This window comes from Schistocerca cancellata, chromosome 1 (assembly GCF_023864275.1).
Source record: "Schistocerca cancellata isolate TAMUIC-IGC-003103 chromosome 1, iqSchCanc2.1, whole genome shotgun sequence".
NCBI classification, from domain to species: domain Eukaryota; kingdom Metazoa; phylum Arthropoda; class Insecta; order Orthoptera; family Acrididae; genus Schistocerca; species Schistocerca cancellata.
This window is the reverse complement of record NC_064626.1, coordinates 515,150,359-515,169,371: the sequence shown is the minus strand read 5'-3', so window position 1 is coordinate 515,169,371 and position 19,013 is coordinate 515,150,359. Positions and strand designations below refer to the sequence as shown.

Below are 19,013 nucleotides of genomic sequence, written 5' to 3'. Positions count from 1 at the left end.
ATATTTCAATGAGTCTGGGTGTGTGCTCTTATAGAATGACATTTACTAAAGTGCACATCTGTCACAAAAAATAGACACGGTACAACACATAACATTGTATTTATGATTTCTCATTTGATTATATTGTCTAAAATTCGATAAATTACTGTATGCCTGATTTGTAAACCTTTTGAAAACTTCACCACAATCACAAAAGAATGGTTACAATGTCAAACAGATTTAGCCACAGCAGAATGTATATTCTCATTCACAAATGATGTATTGTAGTTCTTACACAAGCAGATGTAGCCAGTGGGTAATTTTTTGTCTATCTCTCTATTGCTCTCAATTGTGTGGCTCACATAAAATGTTCTTGGCTAAGTGTGCCATTACAGTACCAGAGCAACAGTGTGGAAAATATTACTTCTGAAGACAAGAAGGAGAAGGAAAATACGAACAACTACTGAAGTGTGGCATGACATTTTTAGGAAATGATATGTCCCATCTTCCACGCTTCCATGATGACAAAAGATGTTCATGACGTTCAGTAGTATATAAGTGTCAGGACATCCCCCTGTGAAAGATATTATTATGATATGTGCAGATGGGAGAACAGCTTGAATCCATGACATCTACAAGGTGGGACAATGAGCAAATGTCTCTACCTGCTGTGTGGGGCTGCTTGTTACTTAGTATCATGGTTTGAAGCTGTTTAGGAGACAAGTGCAAAAAGAAAAAAAAAGGACATAGCTACAATGGACACCATGATGAAGGACTGTTGAACTGTCTTGTGTAGAGAATACTTCTTGTTTTGATCTTATCCAAGCAAAATCATTTTTAAAAAGCTCTGTCAACCCGCAGTGTGTACGACATTACATATTGAGACATGATGTTTTGTATGAGAAAATGATAAAATAGAAGGTTTAAAGTTCAGTTGTTCATATCATTCAAGTAGCTTGGAAGACAATTATTGCTCTCTTTCAGCACCCATCCATGGACTAGAAGACGAAGTCCTGTGAAGACTGCTGCAACAAGATCAGGTGGAGCTGACTAGTAGGGCCACTTCAGCAAACATCAAGAAAGTTGTACAAGAGAAATTTACTAAATAAATTTAACATCAGATGCCAAACAGTTACAGATTACACACAAGAAATGTAACACTGATGCCACACAAAAAATTACCCATGTTCCATTCCATTACATCATGTAATGTCACACATATTAGGCCACTGTCTACAGGAGTTTTCCTTGTACACTGATGAGCCAAAATAAACTGCTCTTGAAAACTTAAAGGGTGAGATGGCTAAAGTAATTCAACATATTAAATAATTGGTGGAAATGACTGAATGTGTGGTAACATGTCACCAAATGTCTCACACTCGTGCACAGAAAGCTGGACATTACATGGTGTGTGGTCAGCATGACTATAGAGCAAAATGAGACTGGCCCTTCAACAAGAGGCAGCTGAAGGAACAGGAAAACACAATGTGTGTCAATCAGTATGCAGTTACAGTGCACTGTGGTGGTTGTGTTCTTTACAACATGGCCTTGAGACAACATATGGATACCTTTACACAAGAGAGAATCACTGGGAAACTAAAAGAAGGACAGAGTGTGACAGGTGTAGCCCATGACTTTGGCATTGCACACAGTATTGTTTCACATGCATGAGGATTCTCTGAACCACAAGACTGCTGTTCACAGGGGAGGTGGTGGTTGACCATGGTCAACTACAGCAGCAGATGACCTCTACATTGTGCAATGGGCAAGTAGGGATCACGGTCAAATGGTGGGTGCAACTGTAACCACATTTAACAGGACTACAGGGCATGCCACCTTAGGCTCAACAGTAGCATGATAGCTGCATTGGGATGGTCTCTTTGCATGACCGCCAGTACACTGTGTTCCACTGACACCCGTACACCACAGGTATCGTTTGCAATGGTGCCAAGATCATAGGGACTGGACCAATGGGAAGTGGGATCGTATGATCTTCTCAGATGAGAGCAGATTCCATCTGAGTACTAATTCTGGATGTACCCTCATGCCACTGTACTCCTCCCACCAGTGCATCTTTTCAGGGATACATTCACCCTGAAACTGCACGAACAATACAGGTAGAGGAGTGGATATTCGGCAGGTGGGACTGGCCTGCCCATTCCCTTTGTGAGCTAACATCCCAAAGATGTTCGGGCTCACATGCGGTTCCTCTTTGTCGAAATGTCTTGGCTCAAACTCGTTGAGGGGTTGAAATGCACGTGTCGCACTACACGCCCTAAATCAGACACTTGTGTCCCTTTGGTTAAATTGTCTGGCTGATGGCAAGTTTGCGAAATACAAAGTTAACATAACATATAATAACAGTAATGATAATATCGGTAACTAAATTAACAATCCATAAGTGATGTAGGCCACACAGTTGCGATTTGGTTAGAATAATGTTTATTCAGAAAGCAAACTAATAGTGAAAGTGGTCATATCTAGTTACTGTTACATTCGAGCTTAAATCCATTTGACACAGTTTGATCATTCATTCACAATCTCATCGCAAAATACAAGTTATCTACGTGAAAAGTTAAGAGTTAACACCAGGCATGCGGCTGCTCACCACTCAGAGACTAAGTACCGCAATACCACACAATGCAAAATTTTCTAATTCGTTTCACTTCCTAGCTGCCTAAGACTGACTGTCCGCTTTCGTGTCTCAATCCGAACTGTATCCTTTGGTGTCTCCAGGCGAACTGTCCGCTTTCGCGTCTGCTCTACCACTGTGCCCTTCGGTGTCTAGACCAGAACTGTCCATTTCTGCCCGTCCCCCGCCACATTTCCTGTTTCCAAAGGAATGTTTTTATACTAAATTTTAGACACTCTCAACAATCTGGCACTTCCACTAATCCAACACCCGTACGTGCAAGGAATGGCCGGTTTAGCAAGAGTCTAGTGTATCACCTTTTCGACCACTGACAAAAAACTTCCCTATTTTCTTGCTATGGTTGGTGTGACCACTTAGCATCTCACTAAAAAACTGTTCCTCACCATGCATCCTGAAAGTGTGGCCTTTGAAGATTTGGTAGTTGTGCTAGACAAGGAGCACCCCACAAACCAAACATCATTATCATTAGCTTAAAGTGGCTGTATCTAGGTACTTTTTCTGGCCTCTAGTGACAATCAACAAATCTACATCTACATCTATATCTGTATACTGCAAACCATCTCACAGTTTTTGTTGGAGGTTGCTTATGATACCACTTCCTTTTTTTCCTCTTACCTGTTCAATTAATAAATGGCATGTGGGAAGAAAGGTAGTTGGTAGGCCTCCATATGACCTGTAAATTCTCTGATTTCTTACTGTTGTCTTTTCATGTGATATATGTGAGCAGCAGTAAAACACTGTGTGACTGTTACCAGAATGTACTATCTTGTAATTTGTGCTATCTTGGAATTCCAAAGGTAAATCTCTCCACGATGCACAATGTCTCTCTTTTAGCATCTGCCATTGAAGTTTGTTGAACATCTCTCACTCTTACTCTCACACTGACTAATCAATCACATGCTGAAACTTGTCATTCTAGGTTGGATTTTTTCAATTATTTCCAATTACTAGGTCCAACCTGGTAAGTGTCCCACACAGATGAGCAATATTCAAGAATCAGCCAAAGAAGTGTCCTGTAAATCACTTCTTTTATGGATGAATTACATTTCCTTAAGATTCTTGCAACGAATCTCAGCCCAGAATCCACTTTTCCTATTATTTATTTCATGTGGTGGTCCACATTTATGCCATTTTAGATAATTATTACTACTATTACTATTTTCAGTGATTTGTTGCCAATGCAGGCCGTTTGTAAGTTAGTTATACAAAAGTAACTTTTATTTGTGGAAAGGGTAAATAACTTACCGAAATATTTGATACAGCACTGAATGCTCTATATCTACAAGCTTGATTCCCACCTATCACTGTTAGTTTCTGACATGCCGACTTGGTGGAATGATCAAATGAGTTAGTCCAACAGTCATGATGGGGTAGTATAAGGCTGTAGAGCATGTGCAGTGTTGTTTATGGTTTCATGAATCCAGATCCACTACTACATTTCAGAGACAATTCAGGACTAAATATCACAAGCCACCACCTCAGAGACAAAGTGTTATTAACTGGAACAATTGCTTCACCAAAACTAGCCGTGTATCACATAGGACAGTGGGTCAGTGTCAATCAGTGTCTCTGATACAGTAATTGAACAAGTTCAGCAGCCTGACATTTGTAGGCCAGGTAAGTCAATGAGATGTGCCAGCTTTGAACTGAGTACACTTAGTGTTACAGTGTAAAAGGTATTACAGAAATACCTGTCACTCAAACCCTACAAATTGTAACTGTGGAAAGCTTTGAGAGAAAGTAACAAAGAAAAAAATGAGCTGAGTTTTGAGTAGAAACATTTAACAAAATAAAGACTGAAAGTGCTTTTCTTAATAAAACTGCATACAGTGACAAAGCCGACTTCCACACCTGCAGTAAAGTGAATCAGCATAATGATCAGATATGGATGAGTAGAAGCCACGTCACATAATCGAACATGTATGGGACTCACCTAAGGTAAATGTATTTGGCACTGTAAGCTGTAACAAGATTTACGGTCCTTTCTTTTTTGCCAAGTCAATTGTAACTAGCCTATTGTACACGTACATGGTTGAACATTACCTAATGTCTGAATTACAACAGGATATGGGCACAGAATTTATATTCCTGCAAGATGGCACGCCACCACAGTATCATTGTGAAGTTGTTGCTTATCTCTGTAGGAATGTGCCAACTCTGGTGGTGGCCATCATGATCACTTGATCTAACCCCATCAGACTTCTGTGCATGGTGTTACATTTAAGAAAGTACTTTTATTCCTCTGATTCCAGGAAACATGAACGAGCTGCAAAAATGGAAAACACAAGACTTTCTTCATAGGATTTGGCAGGATATTGATTACAGATGGGAATTTGTTGTGTTACAACAGATAGCTACACTGAACATTTGTAAGTGAAACTTGAAGATATACCGCATTCAGTGTTATTTACCTTTTTCACAGTTAAAGCTGAACACCCACAATATAGTTTACTTCTTTACCTGTTTATGTACAAATCCATTCAGGGTTAATTGCCAGTTCCTACCTAATTCTCATTGCTCTGCAGCTCTTCCCGCAACACTTCCCTGGAGTACTCTTGAAATTATCTATACATCCAATGATAATGTTCCATTAAAGGTGACATACTGAGTCATATTTGCATGGAAGTCCTGAATCCAATCATAAATGTAGTCTGGTACTTTGTGAGCTCATATTTTTTCAGCTAAACAAAAGTGTGGAACCGTATCAAATGAAGTCCTAAAGTTCATGAACACAGTCTCAGCCAGCATGTCACTGTTTATAGAAATCTATATCTTATGGATGAACAGAGAAATTGAGTTTCTCAAGATCTATTTGTACAGAATTCATGCTGATTTTTACAGAGGAGATTTTCATTCTACAAAAACGTCATAATTTGTCAGTATAAAACATGATCCATAATTCTACAATGTATTGATGTCAACAACACACACCTATAATTATGTGTATCTGTCCTATGACCATACATGTAAACGCAAATGAGCTGACAATGAAAAAGACAGGGATGCAGTTAGAAGTCTGTCAAATCTGTGTTGCAGGAGAATGTTGAAGATGGAATGGATTGATTGAGTAAGGAATAAAGAAGCCCTGCAATGAGTCAGAGAGGAAAAAATGCATAAAAGGCAGAGGGATTTGGCACATAATACAGCAGTTACAGAAAACTGTATTTGTGCGGTCGTGGTGAGGAAAGAATCACAGGCACAGTTTGATAAAAGAGTTTTATTTTTTAGACTCTCTTTTGTTGTGCTTTGATTGTGTCTTTGTTGCAGCTTTAGTTTTTGAACTATTAACAGCAGATGACAACCCTTGAACTACATCTATTTTATGGTACTGACTATGTTTATTAATCTAATTTTATGTATTTATTATTCTCCTCAATAGTTTTTATTAATTGAATTTCACTGTCCCAGAAGTTGTTGAAATGTCACATATTCTAAGTAATTTGCAACTAGCATTCTGCATCCTAGGGTCATTAAGCACAAATTGGTCAAATGAATGTGTATATAAATAAGTAAATACCTCGGTCTTTGGTATCCTACAAGACTGAAAAGTTTTAAAAAGGACTGACATTATGTTAACCATTGTACATCCCTTGCTATTATGCATCAAAAGCCATCAAAATTGTTGTTATTCATAACCCAACTAAGTACAGAAACTGAGCAACCACTTCATGAATTTTAGGTGTAAATATGGAAGTCTACTATAAGTAGTCAAGTAGTATAACATAGGAGAAGCAGTACTTGAAACTTCATTTACTAAGAAATACAGACTATAAATAACAATAGGCTTCAGAATAATTTTTAAAAAATAACTAAATAATCTGAAAAAAGGACTATCCTCATAATTTTGTTTTCCTAATATGTTACATCCCTCTAATTATAAAAATTATTTACTATGTTTTCCATATGTTGTGTCAACTACATCTTTTCAGGAACAATTTGGAAATGTTTATTCCATATCTCAAACAGGGAAAGGATGCCAGTACACCAAATTACTTGTGCAAATAAGAAAATTAAAACACGAAAGGTGGTGAAAAAAGAAAAATGACACTTACCTGAGAGATTTATGATACAATGATGCAAGACGGTGGTGAATAGATGCTGCGCGGAACTGGTAAACAAGCTGTCGTGGACCTGGTGTTTCAAGATCACAGTATTTTAGTGCTTTTTGCAAGAAATCCACTACTTCTCTCTCCACTTCTTCTTGAGTCTATAATAAGAAGGGAAACTCTAGTACAAAAGAATACATAGATATAACTAATAGGTGCAGGTACACTACGCTGAACATCAAATAAGTAACTGTAAATCAGGATGTAGTTAAGGTATTAAGATATCACATACAGAAGGAAGATTAAGATTTAACACTGAATCGCTAATGAGAATGTTAGAGATGGAGAACACGTTTAGATGGGAGAAGGACAAGAAAGGTAACTGGCTAAGTAAGTGGCCATGTCCTTTTTCAAGGGAACTATGTCTACATTTGCCTTAAATGACTAAAATAAACCATGGGAAACCCAAATTCTAGATGGTTGGACAGGGATTTGAACTGCTGTCCTCTCTGCTAAGAGTCCAGTGTCATACGATTGAACCACCTTTAAGTGCTCAGGTGGCAATGCACTCAGACTCACACCTGAATATTTGCTACAGTTCATAATGCGTATGATAGCTGGACTCTTAAGTGGGTCATATAAAATTTCATCTTGCACTCATCATGAATTAATTTACTAATTCACTCAACCTGATCTATAGACACCGCCCCCCCCCCCCCCCCCTCCTCCACGGAAAAGAACTTTCAGGGATACAGAAAGAGTGAATGTAACAGATTAAAAAGAAAGGCAATTGTCAGAAACTGCATTAATAGTTACCTATCATTAAACTGCTGCCAAGTATTGATACTGATTGAGGCTAATTTAAATACCACGAATCAGGAAGAATGCAGCTACTCAGAAAGAAAAAAAAAAGTTGTTTTTATCAAACAATGGAAAATCCAGGATGGTTTCAGTTATCTGAGACTGCAGGTGTGTGTGTGTGTGTGTGTGTGTGTGTGTGTGTGTGTGTGTGTGTGTGTGTATTGCTGACAAAGGCCTTAATGGCCAAAAGCCATAACTGTGCGAATCTTTTTGTTGTGCCTATCGCAACTCAACATCTCCGCTAAATGTAAAGTTGTTTATTTACTTATATTAAATAACCCATTTTTACATCCTGTGTTGCTGTTTAGTCTTCAGTCTGAAGGCTAGTTTGATACAGCTCTCCACACTATTCTGTTCAATGCAAGCCTCTTCATCTTTGCATAACAGCATAGCACATATTAGTAACAACAGTTGGTAACCTATGTCCATATCAACCTGCCTACTGAAGCCAAGCCTTGGTCTCCCGTAATGTTTTTACCCCACACTTCCATAACCAAGTGACCATTCCTTAATCCCTCAGGGTGTATCCTTTCAACCAATTGCTTATTTTAGTCAAGTTTTGCCATAACACTACTTTCTCCCCAAATCATTGCAGTACCTCATCACTTACTTGATTAACCCTTCTAATTGGTCGGAATTCTTCTACAGCATCGCATTTTTTTAATTCTCTCCTTGCCCACTTTGCTTGTCAAGCTCCTACAGTGTGTTCATAACTTATTTGGATTCCCAGTTTCTGGCTTTATGTTTGATGGTAGCTTGGTTATAATCTTTGCCCTAAAATACAAATCCCTCTCTGAAGACCAGGCAAAGAGGAGAGTCTGCACAGAAACTCTTTTGTGCCTTTTGTGGCAGTTGTGCAAATCACAGTTAATTTGAAGCTGGTTTTTATTATTAGCAACATGAGACATTACGAAGTAAATGTACTGGGAAGTAGGTGCATGTCTTCCAACATTTATACAATATTCTCAATAGTAGCTTTTGCTGAATAAATACTTAATTTATTAATTGGAAGTGAAAGTGTGGTGTCACCGCCAGACACCACACTTGCTAGGTGGTAGCTTTAAATCGGCCGCGGTCCATTAGTACATGTCGGACCCGCGTGTCGCCACTGTCAGTAATTGCAGACCGAGCGCCACCACACGGCAGGTCTAGAGAGACGCACTAGCACTCGCCCCAGTTGTACGACGACATTGCTAGCGACTACACTGACGAAGCCTTTCTCTCATTTGCTGAGAGATAGTTAGAATAGCCTTCAGCTAAGTCCATGTCTACGACCTAGCAAGGCGCCATTAACCATATCTAGAGAGAGTCTCACTTGTATCATCAAGAATGCTGTATACAAATGATGGATTAAAGTTAAGTATTACAGAAGCTATGTACTTTTCTTTATAGCATTCATTACGTATCCTGTTTCAGACCTCAGCAAGCCTGCTTGAATTTAACGCGTGCATTTCGGCTACTTCCGAGTGGCGTGGCTGTCTTGATACGCCACAACAGAAAGTATGTAAAATAAGTGATCACCCTGGATTTCAAGTCAACTCGCTTACAGATACTTCCAACCAGGAGACCATGAAGGAATGGGATTTCTTGTAATTCTTTATACCTATGTTATGTGAAATTCAAAACTCACATATCAATATGCCAAAGCAGTTCAATACAATTCTTTAAAATTCTCAAGAACATCCACTTTAAAATTTTCCAAGATTTCTTAATTCACTAAAGTTAGATCTGTGTTATGTCTGTGTGGTTGAACACACTTATCTAAAAGCTACATGACAAATTTCCATGGGGTTTTCACAGGTAACTTGAGTGTAGCTTGTGGTAACATACAGGATTTTATTTAATCAAAATTGGAATATGGGGAAAAAGATATAATTTAAAGTTTTATCTAAGATCACCTGTTCAACTTAGTAGTTCGAACATTTAATAATCACAGCATAGCACATCTTAGGACCAACAGATGGCACTTTCAGCTTTGTAGCACACCAAAGAACCAATAGATGTTGCTGTCTTTCTAAAAAATAAAAATCCTCAGTGACAGACATTGCTGTAATTACCAGTTTTGTGTGTACACCACTTCACTGTTCACATGAAGTGTGTGGCTGATTCATCCACTAGAGGCTACCTGGCCCGCTAAAATGGCAGCAGTTGCATGCGCAGTCTGGAACTAGTGTCCGTATATTCCAGAGCGCAAGGCTCCGCTGGCCACTCTTGTATTGTACCTTGTTGTGTGTACTGCTTGAGCAGTGAAATACAGTGTTCTTGGGTTATAACAGATGTATTTTCAGAAGTTTTTGTCAGTGACAGAATTCAATCTTATCTTTACTAATAAAACTAACACTGAATTTACTTGGCTAGAGTATACAGATTTATTGGTTTTGCTTGTGTATTAAGAGCTTAAAGACATTGCTTTGCTCCTTACACTTTCTGCATTCAGAGAAAATTAGGTTTTAAGTGGCTCTTTGGAAATTCCTTCCAAAAGCAAACTCTGATTGAAAGCTTCATATATAATTTCACTCCTCAGAACCCTTCACTCACATAGGTTTAAAATTACTTCCCTCCAACAATCATCATAGAAGCAGAAATTCTGACAGGAAGTGGCGCAATTGAGCGAGTTTTTATACCCTGAATCCCGCGTATTCCTAACAAATTACCATTTCGCTTTAAATGTGTATTATTTCTGGTGAGCTTATGCCATGACCGTAAACTAAGCACAAGGAAAGACACTGCATGTTGCAGATGTGGACCTTAATGTCAATTGCTTTTCCTACAACCATCTCTACACAGCTCTTTCCTGTGTAAGTGAAGTAAACAAGCTCTTCGTTCATGTCGCCAATCACACTACTTCAAACATTGTATAAAAAGAAGCTTTATAAATCTCCTAGGCTGTGGCTAAGCCATGTCTCCGCAATATACTTTCTTCCAGGAGCACTAGTTCTGCAAGGTATGCAGGAGAGCTTCTGCGAAGTTTGGATGGTAGGAGATGAGGTACTGGCAGAATTAAAGCTGTGAGGACGGGTCGTGAGTCATGCTTGGGTTGCTCAGTTGGTAAAGCACTTGCCCGTGAAAGGCAAAGGTCCTGAGTTCAGGTCTTGGTCCGGCACACAGTTTTAATCTGCCAGGAAGTTTCCTATCTGCGCACACTTCGCTGTAGAGTGAAAATTTCATTCTGGGAACAATAAATTCCACACATATGAAGTCTTGGATACAGCTATAAACAAATATCCAGGCAATGCCAGATTTCTCAGCTAGTTTAAAGACAAAAATAGTCAAATATACGCTAATTGACACATATCTAATTATCATTCTTTATGAAAAATGCATGAGAACTGAGGGGAAATACAATAGTGGAGTATCTCCACAGGGAGAGAGTTAATAATACTTGTTATCTATGTGAGTTTGCAAACTTTACAGCATGCATTTTACTATTAGAAGATGATAGCTGCTTTTACTTGTTATATTTTTAAAGAGTTACAGTGCACTGATTGACACTATAGACTGTGGGATATCTAATTAGAAACAGGATGACAAGCATTTTTCCACAAAAATTACTATTAGATATGTGTTAATTAGCATATATTTCATTAATTTCATGTCCTAACTGTGTGTGTATTTGAACAAAAAAAAAAAAAAAAAGAGGATTGAAATAAGGCTCAAACCAGTGACCCAATTGTTACCAGTCTCGAGCACTACTGACTGAGCAACACAGCCTGTCCAAAAATTGTATCAACTTCAGTGACTTGAGTTGCTCACAAAAGATCAAAATCAATCTTCTTGAGAATTCTTGAGAGTTGCATTGCGCGGCTTGTGGGGAAGCAAGCACTTACTGGCAAGTCTAGTGTGGCAAGCAAGATACTGATTTTTCTCTGTTGCTTGGCCAAGGTCAAGACAGGAGTGCCTAATGCATGCTAGGAAAAGGGAAACAAAGAAATTGCATAATAACCTTATGTAAAATTAATCATCATCATCATCGTCGTCGTCGTCGTCGTCATCGTCATCGTCATCTTGAACTCCAGGCTGAATCTGTTTGGAACACAAACCTTGCCATCTAGTTCTATTTTTCCACCATCTTTCTGTGTTCACTCTGGTCCCGACCTCCACACCTTTCAGCTGTCTATGCTTTGGTCTTCCTCTTGGTCATTTCCTCTGCATCTCCATTTCATGTATTGTCTTGGGAATCCTCTTATTTTCCATTCTCTTTAAGTGCCCATAACATGTTGGTCTCCATGTTTCTACCTTTCTCTGTGATGGTTCCTCTTTCAATATTTCCCTTACCTTTTCATTCTTCATCCTATCTCTCTTCGTTTCTCCTATCCCACTTCTGTAGAACTCCATTTCACATGTCTGAAATCTTTTTACATCTCTTTTCTTCATAATCCATGTTTCAGACGCATAGATCAGTATTGGGTCGTAGTTACTTCTATAAATCACATCTTTGGTTTTTTTGTGGAACATCTTTATTTCAAACCAGTGTTCTAACACTTCACAGGAATGCTTCTGCCTGTCTGCCTCTTCCTCTATCATACTTCCAAAAGTACTTATCACTCTCCACCTTCTTTAGTTGCTCACTTCCAACCCTTATTCCGCTAGTAGGTCTACCTTTCTATCTAGCTGTAACCAGGATCTCACATTTGTTTGCATTAAATTTCACTTCAGACTGTCTCACAGATACTTCCCAAGAATCTAGCTGTTCCTGAATCTCCTCCTCCCTGTTTCTCCAGAACATCAAGCCTTCCATGAACACTACTTGCTTTCATTTCGTCTTCTCCAGTTTTTTCTGCCACCTTAGTCATCATCTCATCCAAGGCAACAAGGAAGAGGAGAGAGATGACAACACACTGCCCTGTTTCCCACCATTTGTTTGCTGGAACCAATTTGTCCTTTCAATTCCAACTTTCACACAACTCAGATTTCACAATGGTGCTGCTGGAGTTACCTTATCTGCAAATATGAGGCCAACAGTTGACCTCCCTGGTCTGAAGCTGTGCTGTTTCTCTCTCAATTTGTTCTCGACCCTTTTTTGGATTTCCGATTTAGCAAATGCTCAAAGTACTTCTTCCACACTATCTTCAGTGTATCTTTGATGTTAATCTCATTCCCATCACTATCTATTATTGTTGCATCCACTCTCAAAACTATTCTCTATCTTCCTCCATCATCTTCGTCCATTCTTTCATCCACTTTCTTCTCTCATCAGCCACTGTGTCATTTGCCTCTTTCTTCTTTTATTTTACTCCTCTCTTGCTAATTCAGTCCTTTCTCGGAACCACAGTCTGAAGGCCCTGTTCATCCTTCCCACTAATTCCTTGACTCTTCTAATCCACTGTGGTGTCTCCTTCCCCCATTTTCTACCATTTGTAATTTCACATGCAGCTACTGCAGCTTCTACCATAGCACTTTTAAATTGTTCCCATTCCTCTTCTAGTGTTTCTAGTTCATCCCTTGGTAACCTTTACCGTGTAATCTCCTGGCATTCTTCCTTGCATTCCTTCTCCTGCAGTTTATATACTCTAACCCTTCTTTCTTGGTACTCTGCCTTCTTCCATTCTTTCATGAACCTCATGCCATCACCAGTAGCCAGTAGTCACTATCCAATGCTTCTGCACTAGATTCCTGCTGTATTACATTACTCTATGGCTCTCTTTCTTCCGCAACCATGGGTTACCTATCATTAAACCATTTCTCTTACAGAACTGCAGCAATCTATTTCCTCCTTCACTTCTACTTTCCCACCCGTCTCCTCGCAGTACATTTTCATTCCTTTGTTTTTCTCTCCCTTCGTATGCATTTAAGTCTCCCATGACTATTATACTTTGTCCAGTCAACTGCTTTTGTTGTTCTTCCTCAAAGTCCTCCACCTCTTGAGATGCACAGCCCACTTGTGGGGCATACACCTGAACCACCTCCATACTTCTTCCCTTTGTCATTATTCTGATCTTCATTATCCTGTCACTCATCCTCTGTACCCCTTCATAATCCCATTGCTTATCCTCTGTACCTTTTCTTTCACACCATCCCTCACAATAATCCCCACTCCCTTTCTTTGTTTGTTTTATTTAACGGCGCAAAAACAACTGGGGTCATTCACGCCCAGGTCAAAACTACAGAACACGAACACAGAGAGGAGTTAAAAAATGACTATATGTTAGTCCCAACTGACGTAAGAGAAGACAGCTAAAAACAGAGACATGTAGAAAGGGCTAATACAGAAGCAGATGTCCAAACCTAAAAGTTAAATGGCCTGCACAATATTGCTTTGGCAGATAAAAAGTAAAACATGGTCGACAGCCCGCTCATAATTTTCTAAAACGGCCGATAACTCAGGTGGCAAACCGAAGCTGGAACGTAAATGGTTAAAAAATGGGCAAGAGACGCTAACACAGAGACCACTGGAGGCAATATAGGAACTAGTGGGCTGAGGTAAGAGGACTGCAGCCTTGGCAGCAGCGTCAGCAGTTCAGTTTACTGGCAGACCGACATGACCAGAAATCCACATAAACATCACAGTGGCTGGAGAACTGGTATCCTCCGTACTTTTTAAAAGTTTGGCTTCCGTGGCCGCCTTCTCTGTTTTGTTCAGGAATTTTTAAAAGACTGAGTTTTCAAGGTGCGTGTGGGTTCTGCCTTGTCGGACACCTTTATCCAGGAAACCAGTGTGCCTCAGAGTTCCGTCCTGAGTGTCATCCTCTTTTTTATCACCATTAACCCTATAATGGCCTGTCTCCTACCAGGCGTCTCTGGCTCCCTTTTCGTTGATGATTTTGCCATCTGTTGCAGTTCTCCATGGACCTGTCTCACTGAGCGGCGTCTTTAATGATGTCTTGATCATCTTTACTCCTGGAGCATTGACAGTGGCTTTCATTTTTCCACTGGTAAAACCGTCTGTATGAAGTTTTGGCGGTGAAATTGGTTTCTCCCACCATCTTTACATCTTGGGCCTGTTGCTCTTCTGTTTGTTGAAACTACAAAATTCCTGGGGTGCATGCTCGATAGAAAACTCTCTTGTTCCTCCCATGTATCTTATCTAGCAGCCCACTGTATGCGGTTCCTCAATATCCTATGCGTCGTCACTGGTACTTCTTGGGGTGCAGATCAAACCACCCTCCACCAGCTTTCGTGTTGGGTGTGAACTCTTCATCACCTTGGCTTTGTGACATAGCCTGTGTTAACCTTGGCCTTGATTCACTTTGTAAGGACACTACTCCAGCCTCGCTCTGTCACATTCAGTTTGACGACCTTCACATGGAACTTCACAATAGTGCATTTGTGTACACTGATGGTTCTCAGACTGATCGTGGTTTCGGGTGTGCCTTCGTCATTAGCGCCAACATTTTTCGATATCGGCTTCCGGCACACTGCTCAGTATTTATAGATGAGTTCTTGATCCAGTATCAGGTCATGGAGTACATCCGGCAACACAGACTTTTCACTTGCGTCATCTTCTCTGACTCTCTCAGTGCCCCTCAATGTCTGTGTGTGCTGCACACCGCCCATACTTTAGTGCAACAGGAAAACCCTCTGCCCAGATGATTGTACATATTAAGCAGAAAGTTGTTGCCCTAAAGAGATAGGTGCTGCAACATCTGAATGTGGACAGCGTCTGGCCCTGGGGCGGAGGATCGGGGTGAACTGAGAGCATGATCTAGTTCCCTCTTAGTAGCACTCACGATTCTGAGAAGAGGAGAGTATCACCCTAGCCTCCTCCACCCACTTGTTTCCAGCGAAGGAAGGCAGTGTGATAGTGGGAAGAGCTCGAAATTTCCACAACAATGGTGGCCTAAGGCACTGGGGATAGCAATAGGGTCCACGATGACATTGTCTGCTACTGTCAAGCCGGAAATTGGTGAATGGATCTTGGTCCCAGAGAACCGTCAGAGATCGGCCCACACAACAGAGGAAGGGGTGGAACTGTTAAAAAGAACTAGTGAATGGAGTCCAACTAGATTTTTTGCTATCTTGAAGAACACAACGACACTTTGCAGCCACCTGTCATTAATGAATGCAGTTTGCCATCATAGGATGACGGTTAAAATCATGGAGAGTGGTGTGGTAAAGAGGAAGTATAAGGAATGGAACATTCTGCAGCAGTGAGGATAACGTTTGTGAGATATTCCACCTGGTCGTCACAACTGGAGAAATCTAGTTCTTCCAAGGTCGCCAGGGACAAGTAAAGCTGTGTCAGCCTTAGTATGCTGCCATTTGGCTGTGCACGCAGGTGGGGTAGGAGTCAGAAAATGGATAGCACATGGGAAAAGGTCACTCGAGTACGTGTCAGAAAGAACGGACCACTCAAGACGATGGGCAATCTGGGCAGTGGAGAAGGATAGGTCCAAATGGGAATAGGTGTGCGAGAAGTCGGAAAGGAATGTGGGTGATCCAGTGTTAAGGCAGAAGAGGTTGAGTTGATTAAGAATATCAGCTAAGAGAGCAGAGCAGCAGAAATGGGGGAGGTAGCTGCCGAATAAGCTGAAGGAAGTCTGCCCTGGTCACACCAAATGATGGACAGACATAAAAGGTACAGAGGGAAAAAGTCTGGTGAGGAAGGAAAAGGCAAACTGCAACAGCCTGAAGCCAGGTAGTCAGGGAGATGGGTTGACTTTGTACATCAACCATTATGAGCAGCATGACGCCCCCATGAGATGGAATGCCAATCTCAGGGGGAAGGTCAAAACGAACTAAGAAGAAATGTGAAAGCTCAACGTGGTTGTGAAGATGTAATTTTGTTTCCTGAAGGCAGAGTACAAGGGGACGCTGCAATGCTAAAAGCACCTGTAAATCCTGTTTGTGGGACTGACGGTCATGTACGTTTCATTGGAGGAGAGTCACGATGAGGCAGAAATGAAGGGGTGTCACCTCAGCGGTTGCCAAGTGACAGCCTGCGAAGAGTTGCTGTTACAGGGCACAGAAGCTAGAGGATTCTGCTCAATGAGGTCAACAGAAACATTGGCTTGCTTGTGCTGTCGATCTGTGGAGTCCAACACAGAGCAACGGTTGGCGGCGCGCACTAGCGACACGGTGGCCAGCAAGGCAACACCGTCAAAGACGAGCTTTGAGTTGGATATGGAGAAGATCGTTTGCCTTTGTTGGACTTCGAGCCTTTCTAGTTAGCAGAGGAAGACTCAGGCGTTGTTTGGCTGGAGGGTCATAGGAAGTGGTCATGGGAGTATTCCTTCTGTCCTTTCTGGCCTACTGGTTGTATAGCTGGTGGCATCGCCCCTTGAGGTGAGAGTTTGATGGCTTGTTGCACAGCTGGACGAGGTGATGGTGATGCTACCTTGACACTAGGCGATTTCACAACCTCTGAGCTGAATTTGAGGTTGCATGTCTGTGTGTCCATGTCCTTCATGTAGCGAGAGATAACAAGAACAGAACTCTAAGTGCCAGACGGAAGAGGGCATGGTTTTCAACTAGCCAATAACTTGCGAGCAATTGGGTAAGGCACTTTTTCCTTTACCAGGATCTCCTGGACAGCCTGCTCATCAAGATACATGGGACATCCCAAGAGGCAGCGGCATGGCCACCACTGTAGTTGATACAGCGGGGAGAAGGAGGTGGACAATCGTCCTCATGCACATCCCTACCACAGGTTACACATTTGGCTGTGTGTCGACAAGACGTTCTAGTGTGATTGAAATGATGACAATGTTAGCAACACATCAGGTTTGGAATGTACGGTCGGATTGTGATAACTTCATCGTCTGCTTTGATCTTGGACAGAAGCACCACTCTATCAAAGGTGAGAAAAAGAGTGCAGGTGGGCACTAAGGAGGAAATCTACCTTCTTCATTACCTGATGGACAGCAATGACACACTGGTCAGAGAGGTATGATTGGATTGCGGCCTAGGACAGACTGTCAAGCAGCCTAGTGTAAATATCATAATATGAAGAATTCAGAGTTCTATGTGCCTCGACACGAACAGTAAAGCTGTGGAGAAGCAGGGCATGGCAAACAGTTGTTGTGCTTGAGAATCAGAAGTAGTCTCCAGAAGCAAAGTGCGATTCCGTAAATGAAAGCAGGATTTCATAGAGCTGTTAATTGCATCAACACCTTTCTGAATAATAAACGGATTTAATGTTGCGAAGGACTGACTGTCTTTTTGTACGTGAAACCACAAGGAACCAGGATTCAGCTGGAAGGGTCTTTGAATCGTTAGATTCATTCTGTTTTCGTTTCGTAGACATTGATTGTGAAGACGATTGGCTCATTGTGAGAAAATCCCCCATGATTGCCAGCGTCTCTGATGGTACTCCTTTCCAACTGGGTGCTCCCTTCACAAGGGGGTGCACCTGCCTTAGGTGATTGTTCACACCTCCCAAACACCTGACAGAGTGACCAGTCGGCAAATTGGAAAGGTAGCAGCCTGGCCTGTACCAGTGGGTATGTGCGAACCCTGTCTGTTGACCCGGGACTGGGAATTACACGTTACCCAGTCATCTGTTATGTGTCAGATGCATGGGCCGGCCATCAGGTGTGCACAGTGAGGAAAATGAAAAAGAGGAACCTCAAACGCCGAAGCGGAGAAACGAGAGGATAAGGGAAACAAAGAAAGGAAAAGGGAACAAAAAATGTTCCCCCAAGGCAAAAGCTGAAAAGTGTGTCTATTGCAGTATTATCACGTGTTCTTCTTGAAAGTAAACATTTTTTATAATTTCTTTGTGCATTTTTATGGTTTAGTTGACAGTGGGTAAAATGTTATGTCAAAAACAAAGGTAATAAAAAATGGTGCCCTTTGGACATCAAAATTCAACGAACTAGTATGTGCTATAGATAATGTTTCACATAAAGATATTTTCTTTTACTTGATAAAAATCAAACAATGGAAACTCCAAGTACAATTATCAACAATGTAGGAAAAGACAGGTTGCTATTTACTGTAAAGAACAACACACGTCAAGTTATGGAGTGGCATAATTAAAAGACACTTACATAAAGCTTTCAGCCACAGCCTTCATCAGTAAAATGATGACACACACCATTCACACACACAAGCAGGCACATGTCATGCACGGTCACGTGTGCATGAGATGTGCCTGCTTGAGTGTGTGAATAGTGTGTGTCTTGGTTTTACTGATTAAGGCTGTGGCTGAAAGCTTCATGCAAGTGTCTTTTAATTGTGCCTGATAGCAACTTGACACATTTCCTTTTACTTGCATGTAACTGGTACTGCTCCCTTCCAATTACTATTTGTGGACTGAGAAAAGTGAACTCATATTTTGAAAACAATTTAGGCACTTGGCTCTATAGCACAAAAAAACAAATGGCCTTTCCTCCTGATTTTCTACAAACGGCCTTTCCTGACTATAGCACGAAAAAACAAATACCTTTTCCTGATTTTCAAAGAATGGCCTTTCCTGACTGACATTATATGAATGTTAACTGTTCAGATCAAAATTCTTTCATTTCTCTCCTTTTTTTATCTTTCCTTAATTTTCAAAGACCGTATTGTCCCAATGACACAAATTCGAATGAAGC

The 19,013-nt window shown here is 40.8% G+C and overlaps 1 protein-coding gene across 1 annotated transcript in view; it reads right to left on the bottom strand.

Annotated features, from left to right (window-relative positions):
- The window catches only part of LOC126178534 (erythroid differentiation-related factor 1), a 217,413-nt gene that overhangs the window by 27,523 nt on the left and 170,877 nt on the right, over positions 1-19,013 (bottom strand). The window contains exon 16 of the mRNA XM_049924539.1: positions 6,685-6,839. Coding sequence (XP_049780496.1) covers positions 6,685-6,839 — 155 coding nt within the window. The remainder of the gene's footprint in view (positions 1-6,684; positions 6,840-19,013) is intronic.